Source organism: Gadus chalcogrammus, chromosome 6, assembly GCF_026213295.1.
Source record: "Gadus chalcogrammus isolate NIFS_2021 chromosome 6, NIFS_Gcha_1.0, whole genome shotgun sequence".
Lineage (NCBI taxonomy): Eukaryota > Metazoa > Chordata > Actinopteri > Gadiformes > Gadidae > Gadus > Gadus chalcogrammus.
Genome location: NC_079417.1, coordinates 9,361,617 through 9,374,010, shown reverse-complemented (window position 1 = coordinate 9,374,010; position 12,394 = coordinate 9,361,617). Strand labels below are relative to the sequence as shown.

The following is a 12,394-nucleotide window of genomic DNA, read 5'->3' as shown; positions in this document are numbered from 1 at the left end:
TAAAACAAAAATCTTGGACTATACTCAATCATTTTAGGTCTAATGCACTAATGCAGACATTATTTTTGTTTTGTCCAGTATTGGGCAAAAATGCTGCAGCTGTAATCTGCCAAAAATATCTTTATGGAATCCTTTGGGGCAATAGCACTAAGTCATTGTATGTCCTCTAAAAGTGCTTGTTGTAGCCATTGAAAGGCTCAGATTACATTCTGACAAACAACGATAGATTACTTGATATGCTGACATTACTTGTTTGAATTATTTGTTTCAATAAAAAATAAAAAGGGTAGGGGTTTGGTTGGGTTTTAGGGTTAGGCTGTTTAAGTATTCTTATCAACAGTTCTTATACTCCATGTCTACACAACAACATTTCCACAAAGGTTTCAGTATTTAGCCATATGACAACAGTGCATTGCTATATATATTGAACTCGCCTGCTGTATGGTGATATACATATTATCACCAAAGCAACACGGTACATTGGAGAATAGCGAGCCACCACCGGTCGCTGGGATCGGATTGGATTGGCCTGCTGGGGCAGAACCTCCTCCAGACCAAGGGACGGGCCCGGCTGGTGGTATCTGGGCCAGGTCACCCCGACTATGGCACGTACTGAGAGGTGGCCCAGGAAGACCTCCTCCATGGGGGACAGGCGGCTTATTAATCAGACGATAGAAAATGAACATTCCGTCTTGGGAAACAACAACACATTTTGTTATGTCTACATTTACAATTATTATTGTTTATTTTTTTGCTCTCTGTAACTAGAGACCTCTTCTTTGGTGTTATTGATGTTTTGGTATTTTCAAATCTGCACTGAATGCTAAAAAAAACAAAGTAAAAACGGAATTAAATCTGTCTAGGAATTCAAAGCCAGTACTACCTTTCACACATATATTACAATTTAGAAAGCAGGGAATTCAACGTCAAATTGATTGCTGTGAATTTGTGAAACAAAAGCTTGTTACTGAAGCTAAACCGATAACTCTGCTTCAAATACACAAAAACAATAAACACCTGTTGCATCCAGCTCTCTCTTCTGGTACTTGGGAGACCGGCCTGACTTGACCCTCCTCTCCTTTGGTGGCCCTGGTCGGGCCCTGTAAGGACACAACTCCTCATCCTTGGGTGACAGTACACACACACACACACACACACACACGCACGCACGCACGCACGCACGCACGCACGCACGCACGCACGCACGCACGCACGCACGCACGCACGCACGCACGCACGCACGCACGCACACGCACACGCACACACACACACACACACACACACACACACACACACACACACACACACACACAAACACACACACACACACACTCTAACTATGTATAAGTGCTACAGGTGTCTTGGAAATAAATATATGATTGCAATGAATTATCATTATCAGTATTAAAATAAAAGCAAACTCTATCCCTGCAGAACAAAGCTTTTGTGATTCGGGAAAAAGGCACAAGTCTGCCCCGTGCCGCGACTGGAGACAGATCAAACACTGAGCGACAATAACAACCAGGTTATTTCAGGACAGCCTGTATCAGTCCAAGGCAAAAGTAGACGGAAACACCACACGATCCCAGCGCCTACTTTCCCTTTCAAATGCAAAAAATATTTTCTTACGTTTTTTCTTTCTTTCTCTTCTCTTCTCCGCTCTCTCCCTCACCCCCAAACGCCCCCAAACGCCCCCCTCCACCCCCTGGGTGACTGTCATGTGCCAAAGAAGCCCTCCTCTTCCCAGACCAGCAACAAGACCGGTCTTCTCCTGTATATAAGCCTCCTCTGAGCTGCTGAACGCCACAGTCACTCTGCTTCCTTCGTTGCAGCATCGGTCCACCCTCAGCATTGGTCCAACACTCAGCATGGCTCCTCAGCTGGTCCTCGCTGCCCTGGCTCTCGCCTGTCTCGGCGTCGCCTCCCAACCCGACTGCAATGAGTTGGTCAAGCCCCTGGCGGATCTCGGAACGGTGAGTTGTCCTGTGTGTCAGAACACCTCAGTTCGGTGAGTTGTCCTGTGTGTCAGAACACCTCAGTTCGGTGAGTTGTCCTGTGTGTCAGAACACCTCAGGTCGGTGAGTTGTCCTGTGTGTCAGAACACCACAGTTCGGTGAGTTGTCCTGTGTGTCAGAACACCTCAGTTCGGTGAGTTGTCCTGTGTGTCAGAACACCTCAGTTCGGTGAGTGGTCTTGCGTGTCGGAACAATGTTTTGTTTTTTTTCTCAATGGACTAGTCTTTAGGGAAATGGATTTTCTACGCGGGGACCACGGATACAGAGGAATCACTGGCCAAACTGAAGACCTTCAGTTCGTCCTGGATTAATCCGAAGCGCTATCCCACTGATGCCCCCGAAACCTTGGAGTTTGCAGACAGAGTGTAAGGTCTCGATCGTTATAAAGGCAAAGCCAATCTGTGTTTGCACAGACTTTGTTGACTTCTCTGTTTGCAAAAGGAAACCAACAGAAAAAGTGTATTCATTTTCTTCTTTTTGTATGAAGGTGTAAATAATCCAATTAGCGTTCTAAATAATATCATCCCTTGTCTCTCTAGGGACGGAAAATGCATTCATTTCGATGCAAACCTCACCGCCGTAGGAGACAGGCTCCACTTAGCCTGTAAGTACAAACACTGGCATCAGCTCCAGGTGCTCTCTCAAAACTGCAGTAGGGTCTCTGACACGCTAGCTGTGTTCCCCTTCCGTAGACACCTTCGAGAACCACACGTTCCTCATGGACGGCCATCACCTGGAGACCTGCCCCGACTGCCTCCTGTGGACGGACACCACCACAAGCCCCGGCCTACCGGACAGCAAACATCTGTTCATCTTCAGTAAGCGATTTGCTAGGTGGCGTTGTCCACACATACTTCACACACAGTTTCTCTTTTTGCGAAAGAGTCAAAAATACTCTTGGGGTATAAACAGAATTGAAATTGACACATTTTGAATAAGTGGGGTAACTGAGGGTTCGATCCAGAATACACATGACCTGTGGCTCAGTGAATTAGCACAGAACAACCACCACAGCCGACCCCAGCTAACCCTTCTCCCTTCTCCCCCTCGCTCTCCCTGTGAACAGCCAGATCCGGCAACCTGAGTCTGCCCGACCTCAAAATGTTCAAGCAGCAGGCCGCCTGTCTCAATTTCACCTTAGGCTTGCACATGGGTAGCACCACAGGTGAGATGTCGTTCCCTTCATCTCGAACCAAACAAAACCCGCAAAAAAAGCCTTTTTTTGTGCCTTTACCACTCTGCCTGGTTGTTTGCTGAGAGTCTATGACCTCTGATGATCCGAGATCTGTTACTCCACAACCCACGCACCGGCTCCGTCCTCCTGACGCGGTGAAGGAACTAACGAAGCCACCGTCTCTCCCTGTGTTTCAGATCTGTGCCCGGAGGAGAAAGAAGAGAAACCCGTGAAGGAAGACGAGTAAAGACCTGTCGTTTGAATCTGTAGAACCTGTTGTTCTTTCTGAACTTTGTTGAATTCACACACAGAGAGGCTAATAAAAAGAATGTACCCTTAACAATCTTTGTGTAATCATTGCGTGAACCACTCGCATGCAGACGTGTCAGGAGGAATATTAACATGGGGATGTATCCTCATCAGGGTCTGAAAGGGACCAATGGTCCAATGAGGTTCAAAGTGTGTTTACAACCAGACAGCAACACAAAAGAGGCACAGGGCAACGTGACACAAATCAATAAATCTATATATTTGCGATTCAGTATTACTATGCAGACAAGTTGTGACAACCACATATAAATCAATGACCTTAAAGTTATACATTGGCCAATCATTTTTGGATTACTTTGTATTGTGTGCGTGTGTGTGTGTGTGTGTGTGTGTGTGTGTGTGTGTGTGTGTGTGTGTGTGTGTGTGTGTGTGTGTGTGTGTGTGTGTGTGTGTGTGAGTGTGTGTGTGTGTGTGTGTGTGTGTGTGTGTGTGTGTGTGTGTGTGTGTGTGTGTGTGTGTGTGTGTGTGTGTGTGTGTGTGTTTATCAAGACAGGCTATTCACAGGCTATAAAAAGGCCCAGCCCTCATTACTCTATATCTCCCATGGCTGGGTCTGCCAGTGTTATGTAATGGGAGGACATACAGCCCATGCTGAAAGGAACTGAACACAGGATTTGAAATCTCTGTACAGGAGGGGATTCAACCATGTCTTATCCATGTCCAACACCATTTGTTTCCATGGGAATGTAAACAAGAGTGTGTGTGTGTGTGTGTGTGTGTGTGTGTGTGTGTGTGTGTGTGTGTGTGTGTGTGTGTGTGTGTGTGTGTGCGTGTGCGTGTGCGTGTGCGTGTGCGTGTGTGTGTGTGTGTGTGTGCGTGTTCGTGTGCGTGTGTGGGGGGGGGGGGGGCGTGCGTGTATGCGCGTGCTATCGTGCGTGCATGTGCGCGTGTGTGTGTGTTTGGCCCAGCCCACTGTTATGGAACACCTCCCCTGGTGCTTTTGAGGAGGCACACTTTGGCAGCATCCCTGACATTACAGTCCTGCTCCCCACGCACTTGCATCTGACCATGGCTGCACAGCTTGCCGTAGCTCTGTTGGCCCTTACCTCCCTCTGCGTCGCAGCCGAGCTGGACTGTGACGAACTTGTCAAGCCTTTGGTTCTGGACAGCCACAGCCCTGTAAGTATTTGTCCTTTTCTGCGCTGATTGCTACTCGCCGTCAGAAGCATGAAGCTTTAGCGTGCATAGGTTGAAGCTGCTTATTGTTTTCATTCTCTAGATTGAATTTGGCGTCCAATCTTTATTTTCTTAAAACTTCATAGCCACTCATCCTTCAAACGATATAATTTATGGTAATTATAGGACCGTGCACTATTTATTTTTATAGACGAGAATTCGATACGTAATTCCATGTTCTCTTTAAATTGTCTCTTGCCTCTTTGAATAGTTATCTTTAAATTGTCCAAGCATTGATCCGTCATTGTGTGTCAGATTTATGGAAAATGGGTGCTTCATGCGGGGGCTTGGGACGAGCCCGGCCTGAAGAATGAGTTGATGACTGTGAAGAGCTCCTGGGTGGATTTATCCGCCTCCACAGATACCGGAGTCATGACCATCTACTGGGCAGACCGCCTGAAGGGAACAACTGAGTAGGAATCTCTCTCTCTCTCTCTCTCTCTCTCTCTCTCTCTCTCTCTCTCTCTCTCTCTCTCTCTCTCTCTCTCTCTCTCTCTCTCTCTCTCTCCCTCTCTCCCTCTCTCTCCTTCTCCCAAACACACAAAATAAATATAAATATAATAAAACATAAACGCTACAGTTTTTTTGCAATCAATTTTATTTTATTTCTAACCCTTTATTTATTTATTTGTTTATATTTACAAGTCATTCCCATACAGTTGGCCCCTCATAAATCACTCTTTCAATAACTGAATTGATATTCAAAGCAGATAATGTTTGTCACCCTCCTGCAGCGGCGAGGACAAGTGCCTTCAGGGAGTGGCCAACGGCACCATCTCCGGCATGACCAGCCACACAACATGTGCGTCATACAACCGTTTGAGCGCCTGTCTCTTTCAGACCAAAGCGATCCAAAGCGACTACACCATTCGGCGAAAAAAGCGCTAACTCGTCGACACCTGTCGTTGTGTTTTCCGTTCACAGTCAACATCAACGGCCACACGTCCTACCACGAGGGCAAGTACTACGAGTCCTGCTCTGAGTGCCTTCTGTCCGAGGACACCACCCTCCTCCCCGACGGGGAGACCAAGGGCCGCTACCTCTTCCTCTTCAGTGAGTTCCTCTTCACCGAGTGCTCCGTTGGTTTTATGGTCCCTACGCACTTTTTCATCATTGTGCGCAACAAAACACTGATGCTGAATCCGCTTCACAATTCCTCTCTCTCTCCGTCTCTCTCTCTCGTTCTCTCTCGTTCTCTCTCTCTCTCTCTCTCTCTCTCTCTCTCTCTCTCTCTCTCTCTCTCTCTCTCTCTCTCTCTCTCTCTCTCTCTCTACCAAACAGCAAGGACCGGAGGACTTGAGCCGGCTGAGCTGGAGAAGTACAAGAAGCAGGCTGAGTGTCTGAAGTTCGTTCCTGAATTATTCTACGGAGGCACAGGTGAGCAGAACGAAATGTACCCCTCATAGCCCCTCATTCCCTTCAGAACCATCCTCTCGACGGATCAGAGCAAGTCAGCAAACTTAAGACATGGGCTTCTATTGTGACGTTGCCTGCTACTTATTCTCGTTTTGCATCCTGTTGGGAGCTGCTGTTGTTGCAATAAAAAGTGTGAATCTAAACTATTACCTCCCTCTCTCTCTCTCTCTCTCTCTCTCTCTCTCTCTCTCTCTCTCTCTCTCTCTCTCTCTCTCTCTCTCTCTCTCTCCCACACTCTCTCTTTCAGACCTTTGTGCTGACGAAAGGGAACCTGCTCAACCCGCTGAGGAAGTTGTTGAAGATTCCCCTGCGCCTCCCGCTGCTGCTCCCGAGGAAGAGGAAGAGACCACCGCGCCTGAAGCTAAATAGACAGCGTCAATCCCCCCCCCCCACCCCAAACATGAAAAATGAATTATTAGTGACTGATACACCATGACTCATGAGAGCGTGTCAGTAAGAGTACAATGGTAGTTAAAGGGGACATATCATACGACCAGGTGTGAGTGTGATTAGCCATTACAAGCTGGTTTAAAAATGTGCAGCATTGTGACATCACAGGTGGCCGTGTCCACCTAGATGTGTGCTGGACAGATCAGTCTACCAGCCTACCCAGTGGACTGTAGCAAACGTTGCTCATCTATCCGTTATACATCTAGGTGGACACGCCCACTTGTGATGTCACAATGCTGCACATTTTGAAAACAGCTTGTGATGGCAAATCACACTCGCACCTGGTGGTATGATATGTCCCCTTTAAGTTTGAGTAGTCCCCCATAATAGGTAACAGTATATATTAATATTCTGTCTTAGTTTTGTTGGGCTTATGCCATGTTAAGACGAGGTAGTGAAAACGCTTGAAAAACACTGATCGATAAGTTGGGAGAGGTGTTTTGTTCAAACTGGTATCTTACAAATGTGTATGCAGTAGTTGTGATGTTCTGAAAGATGACTTCTGTGGATAAATGTAGGATTATTACAGATGTTCATACAATAAAGAAACATTATATCCCGATATGTGTTTGGTGCTATTTTAATCCACTACAGTATCGTTCATATCCATTTCAATGACTTCTAAGGTGAGCGGTTGAGATGTAAGGACAGCTTGTGCTGACTCATTCCTACGGTCTAACTCTCCGTACTAAGCGGGGATGGTTGCCCGGCAACGTCCACGTCAACAACAGTGGGACAAAGTGAGGGTGTCAAGTGACTCTAATGTAGTCCCCACCTCAACACAACATGGCCTACAAACTTCCCGGCAAAGCTGCAGAGGATGGCTTTGGAGTTCCTCCCCGACTGGGACTAAAGACATGTCAATGGGACAGAGTTCTTTCCAGGGCAAGAGCAAGTAGCTATGGCAGCCAACAATGCCAGACTCCCCAAGGAAGCTATTCATCAGAGTGAAAGAAATCTGCAAGTCTTGTGAAAGGCGACTTTTTGTTTGTTACTTCGAGAAGGGCCATAAAATGTCTTCCCCTTTACTATTCATCGGCCACCTCACCAGCCCTCTCCTCTTCAGTGCCTCCGCCGTCCTCTTAATCATCCTCTTCCTCATCACCCTGCTCCTCCTCATCGTCAGCCTCCTCCTCCTCCAAATCACCCCCATTCTCCCCCTTCTCATCAACCCATCCTTCCCCCTCTCGTCGGCCCCCTCAACCTCCCCCTCTATCTCCTCCTCCTCCTCATCACCCAACTACTCCTCCTCCTCCTCCTCCGCCACCTCCTCCGCCTCCTCATCCGCCCTCTCCTCCCCCAGCTCCTCCTCTTCCCCCATCTCGTTCTGCTCCTCTCCCTCCTCCCTGACAGCCCTCCTCTTCATTTGCCCCCTCCCAACCCTTCCCTCCTCCTTTTCCTCCTCCTCCTCTTCCTCCTATTTCACGTAAGCACTTGCAATGTTCTGAACCTCTGAAGTCGAAAGTAAAAAAAAAAAAAGAGGTGGTTTGGCTCTGCTGAGACCCTGCAGCCCCGCTCAGTGCTCTGGTGGGCTCCTCGTCCTCTCCATTCATCACTTCACCTCTCCCGCTGAAGATGGATGTGTGCGTTGCCGTGTTGCTCTTGGCGCTCGCACCCCTAGGTGCCGCATCAGCACCCGACTGTGAAGATCTGGTCAAACCGTACATACCAGAGGACTCCACGCTGGTAAGAAAGAAAAAGAAAAAACAAAGAAACGTTGACTCATGCGAATGGCTGTTGAAAGATTATTTGAATCATCGTTCATTTCTTTTGATCTTTCACAGTCCCATGATTACAAAATGTTGTTGTACATGCAGGTGTTTGGCAAGTGGGTGTACGTGATGGGGTCCGGGGACCCCATGCCATACCGCAAGGCTCTGGACGCGATGAAGAGCTCCTGGATAGAGCTGTCTCCCACGCAGGACAGTCAGCTGGTGACCCTGCGTTGGGGCGACCACTGCTAGTAAGTGCAGTCACTTTATTATAATTACTACATCTGTTTAAATTGTAGAAGCATTTGAAATAGTATGATGGATATGTTAGTGGCACTCATCCGAAAACAACATCCATGAGTTTGTTGTTAAATTACATTAGTTTTTTTTCCACACATTTTCCTTTTTTTTAAATGGTCTCCTATGTTTTATTTTCTTCCTCACGTGTCGATGTGCCACTTGTGACCTTTCAGTAACCGCTGCATCTATGGAGAGACGAACGGGACAGTCTCAGGAGTTGCGACCACATTCCGCAGTAAGTAGCCTATGAGAACACTATAGCCATACAATACTATAACAGAACTTTCTTTCTGGCCTATAGTATAAACACTTACCAAGAATACTATTGGAAGATAATATCAATCAACTTAATTTCACCAATAAAAGCCGGTCTTTATCAATCGATATGCCCTACTTTCACGGCATAGAAAACGTTGTATATTCAATGACCAATCGAATGATATTCAAATCCATCTATGGTGTTGTTTTTCCAAGAGAATCTGTCCAACCACAAAGGACATATCCTCCACACATGCCCAGACTGTTTGCTGTGGACGGACACCTTTAGGAATGGAGATGCAACTGGAAGATACATCATGCAATTCAGTAAGTCCTCATCACATCCAAACCTCATATTTTTTAACGTTCATGAACTTACCTCTACCAGCAGTGCCTCCTTATTCCCAATATTTCAAATTGCACCTGTGTTGATTTTTTACTTTTCTCTATTTATTTTAGCAAGGACGGGTAAAATGGATTCGAAGGATGTTGACATTTTCAAGAAACAGGTTGAATGTTTGAACTTCCCGGAAAATTACCACAGCTATGATGGTAAAACAGGTCAGTGCCTTAATTTACTCCCCTCTTCTTCCCACTCTATTAAAGTATGGATATATATGGTAGAATCCCTGCTTATTGCAACCCCTTGGTTACAAGCTCACTTCCCATGGAAGACCTAATATCCTATGTAACCACAAGGTGGTAATGTTGAGAGAGAGATGCACCGTTTCCTTAACGTTCTTCCTTACAGCGATGATGTTCTTAGAGTACTGCTATACAGTATGCAGAAGATGGTCAGGAAATGCCAGTGGAATAAACATCCTGTTTGTCCTGTTTCTTCCACAGAGCTGTGCAAAGACAAGGAGCGTACAGAATAAGCAAGGGTAAAATGGGGAGCGATGTGTCTTTAATACTAGTAGACTAACAAGCAGAACCAGAAGGAAAGTAAAAGTATATTTGCTTTGCTTTTATTGTCAACCAAATAATACTATTTGGGGATCTCTTGCTAATAATTATACTTATTAATAACGGATTCAATAAAAATGTATAATTTACAACTTAATTGTGTCTATAATCCTTTCAAAATGAAAATGTGTCTATTTTTCGTGAAAGGTTTCCCCTACTTTAGATTGGTAGACAATATGACCTAGATGTCTGGCTTAAACTTGCTCTAATACGGTCTTATTCAAAACAAATTAGTTATATGTACACTTAAAGTTGCAATCTCAAAGTTTTCAGTTTTGTCCTCTTTGGCAAGACCTTTGGCGATAGGTGGTAATTTTTCCCACAGATACAATCACAGTGTTGCCGTTGTAACATTCATAATACTGCAAAAGCAAGGGCTCAGTGGGCCATAGGCTCCATCACCTACATGCCACCCTCTGTCCGCGATAGAAAGTGACTTAACAAACATTTATATACATGAACATCATTAAGATATACACTTTTGGCAAGGTGAAGTAAAAAAAACAGATTAATACAGAAAATTCCGCCACCACCAGGTACTGGAATTTTCATTCCATATACTGTACTTCAGAGTGTGTCAGTAGCCTCTCCCTTCTTTCGATCATACAAATCTCTCTGTAATCATGTCGCCTACACAAAGCACTGCTCAAATCTCAAATAGCTGCTGCTGTTCTCTTGAAAAACAGCCGGTCACAGCTTCTCGCTCCATCCTCCCATCGCCTCAAGAGACCAGCTTCCTGCACTGGTCCCTTAAGGTCCTATCCTGCACACTCTCCATCTTGGTTGACCTGGTGCTCTCGGTCTGCCTCCTGCCGCTGCTCAGTCGGCTGCTAGCGGAGTGCGAGGAGCCGGCCTCCACTCCGGCCAGGTCTCTACACGTCAACAACGCCATCACCTGCCTCTGGCACTGGGACGAGCCGAAGTAGTAGATGAGGGGGTCCAGGCAGCAGCTCAGGGTACCCACGCACGTGGAGACGAGGTACGCCAGGTAGGACGCGTCGGCGGCGGCGTGGCGCGCCAGCTGCAGGTAGTGGACCATCATGAGCACGTTGGAGGGCGCGAAGCACGCCACGAACACCACCAGCACCGCCACGGCCATCATCACCGCGCGACTCTTCCTGGAGCCGTTGGCCACGTTGGCGGCGGCGAGCGCCTGCACGATGCGAACGTAGCACACGGCGGTCAAGACGAGCGGCAGGAAGAAGAAGAGGCAGGTGTAGGCGGGGAAGAAGTACAGGTAGTAGGTGCGCAGCTGCTCCGTGTCCTGCACATCGTGGCAGGTGGTGATGCCCAGCTCCGGCAGGGGGATGCTCTGCTCGGAGATGAGCAGGGGGGCCACGCCTCCCAGGGCCAGCAGCCACATGGCGGCGCACGTGGTGTAGGCCGTCCTCGGGCGGCGCCACGTCAGGGCGTCCAGGGGGTAGACGACGGCTATGAAGCGGTCGACGCTGATGCAGGTCATGAGGAGGACAGAGCAGTACATGTTGCAGTAGAAGGCGGCGGTCACGACCCGGCACAGGAGGCCCCCGAACACCCAGTTGTTGCCCTGATAATGGTAGGCGATCTTCAGGGGGAGCACCAGCACGAACAGGAGGTCGGCGAAGGCCAGGTTCAGCATGTAGATCACCCCGGTTTTCCTCGGACGCTTCCGGCGCAGAAACATGATCACGGCGGCGAGGTTGAGGGGTACGCTGATGATGACCACAAACGTGTACACAGTGGGGACCACAGCGGTCGATAGCTTTCCTTGGAGGAATTCTTTGGCCTTGGGTGAAAGCCGGAATTGTTTCTTTGTTTCGTAGTAGGTGACGGGCCCCCCGACTGTTACCGGCCCGCTACCTGAGCCGGAGTATTCATCATCAAGCTCGTTGCTCTCCGGCAAATCAAAGAATTCCCATTTCGACTCTTCAGTGACCGTTACATAGTGCCCACCAAACGTCCTCGGCCTGGGCCCGATGGAGCCTAGCAAACATATGATTGATTAATTACAACTTTGTTGCATCATGTAGGGACATATTATTTTATTATTTTTTACAGTGTACATTCAATAAAAATATAAAATATGTCCCTACATGGTTTTTTTTAAAACCTGGCTTACAAAGTGCTTAACAAGGACACATCCAATACATTTGTAAATTTGACAGATGTAGGCCTATTGGTCTCATGTGCACTAGTTAAGCACTTCGTAACCAAGGTTTTGAAAGGTGCAATATAAATAAAGCTTTACTTACTTATTTACTTACATGATAATATAGACAGATATAATAACACGTTTATGAAATGCTAATTGACATGACCAACAGCGGATAATGTCAAGATGATATTCGGTCATTTGAAACAGCAACGGAGTGAATACCTCCGACGAGTCATCTGCAATTTGATGGCCGATCACATTTACAACATCTAACTTACCATTATGAGGAATAAATGCGTTGGTCTGCAGAAAACACAATGCAAGTATAACTATCGTCTGATCCATGTTTTCTCCTACTTTAACGAAATAGAATTGGTTAAAAAACAGCGAACTTTACTGCTCCCGATAAAATATATTGTATTGTTCCGTTTAGAAAAGGAGCGCCTAGTCTATCGGCCACGCC

At 47.0% G+C, this 12,394-nt stretch overlaps 3 protein-coding genes across 4 annotated transcripts; 2 read left to right on the top strand and 1 right to left on the bottom strand.

Annotated features, from left to right (window-relative positions):
- The first annotated feature begins 4,465 nt into the window (after nucleotides 1–4,465).
- Nucleotides 4,466–7,142, top strand: LOC130384187 (uncharacterized). The gene is made up of 6 exons (XM_056592288.1): nucleotides 4,466–4,638; nucleotides 4,951–5,108; nucleotides 5,430–5,497; nucleotides 5,620–5,748; nucleotides 5,977–6,072; nucleotides 6,359–7,142. The coding sequence occupies exons 1-6, from the start codon at nucleotides 4,528–4,530 to the stop codon at nucleotides 6,478–6,480; spliced, it is 684 nt and encodes a 227-aa protein (XP_056448263.1). The 5' UTR covers nucleotides 4,466–4,527; the 3' UTR covers nucleotides 6,481–7,142.
- Nucleotides 7,143–8,008: 866 nt separating this feature from the next.
- On the bottom strand, nucleotides 8,009–12,326 carry f2r (coagulation factor II (thrombin) receptor). Its single transcript, XM_056593370.1, has 2 exons — nucleotides 12,210–12,326; nucleotides 8,009–11,759 (listed from the first exon to the last, which is right to left on the bottom strand). The coding sequence occupies exons 1-2, from the start codon at nucleotides 12,274–12,276 to the stop codon at nucleotides 10,519–10,521; spliced, it is 1,308 nt and encodes a 435-aa protein (XP_056449345.1). The 5' UTR covers nucleotides 12,277–12,326; the 3' UTR covers nucleotides 8,009–10,518.
- LOC130384959 (uncharacterized) lies at nucleotides 8,017–9,904 on the top strand. Of its 2 annotated transcripts, XM_056593373.1 has the most exons (6): nucleotides 8,025–8,247; nucleotides 8,379–8,524; nucleotides 8,747–8,808; nucleotides 9,048–9,158; nucleotides 9,291–9,392; nucleotides 9,678–9,900. In XM_056593373.1, exons 1-6 carry the CDS (start codon nucleotides 8,137–8,139, stop codon nucleotides 9,707–9,709), a joined length of 564 nt encoding a protein of 187 aa, XP_056449348.1. In that variant the 5' UTR covers nucleotides 8,025–8,136; the 3' UTR covers nucleotides 9,710–9,900. The 2 variants fall into 2 exon arrangements, with proteins under 2 accessions (XP_056449347.1, XP_056449348.1); XM_056593372.1 differs by having other exon boundaries at nucleotides 8,017–8,247; nucleotides 9,291–9,904.
- Nucleotides 12,327–12,394: the final 68 nt, after the last annotated feature.

Bases quoted from the DNA above. Each gene is read 5' to 3' on its own strand.
- LOC130384187 (XM_056592288.1), top strand. From the start codon at position 4,528: ATGGCTGCACAGCTTGCCGTAGCTCTGTTGGCCCTTACCTCCCTCTGC. The intron at 4,639-4,950 runs GTAAGTATTTGT...ATTGTGTGTCAG, and splicing joins TTCTGGACAGCCACAGCCCT to ATTTATGGAAAATGGGTGCT. The intron at 5,109-5,429 runs GTAGGAATCTCT...ACCCTCCTGCAG, and splicing joins CGCCTGAAGGGAACAACTGA to CGGCGAGGACAAGTGCCTTC.
- LOC130384959 (XM_056593372.1), top strand. From the start codon at position 8,137: ATGGATGTGTGCGTTGCCGTGTTGCTCTTGGCGCTCGCACCCCTAGGT. The intron at 8,525-8,746 runs GTAAGTGCAGTC...GTGACCTTTCAG, and splicing joins CGTTGGGGCGACCACTGCTA to TAACCGCTGCATCTATGGAG. The intron at 8,809-9,047 runs GTAAGTAGCCTA...TGTTTTTCCAAG, and splicing joins AGTTGCGACCACATTCCGCA to AGAATCTGTCCAACCACAAA.
- f2r (XM_056593370.1), bottom strand. From the start codon at position 12,276: ATGGATCAGACGATAGTTATACTTGCATTGTGTTTTCTGCAGACCAAC. The intron at 11,760-12,209 runs GTAAGTTAGATG...TATGTTTGCTAG, and splicing joins CGCATTTATTCCTCATAATG to GCTCCATCGGGCCCAGGCCG.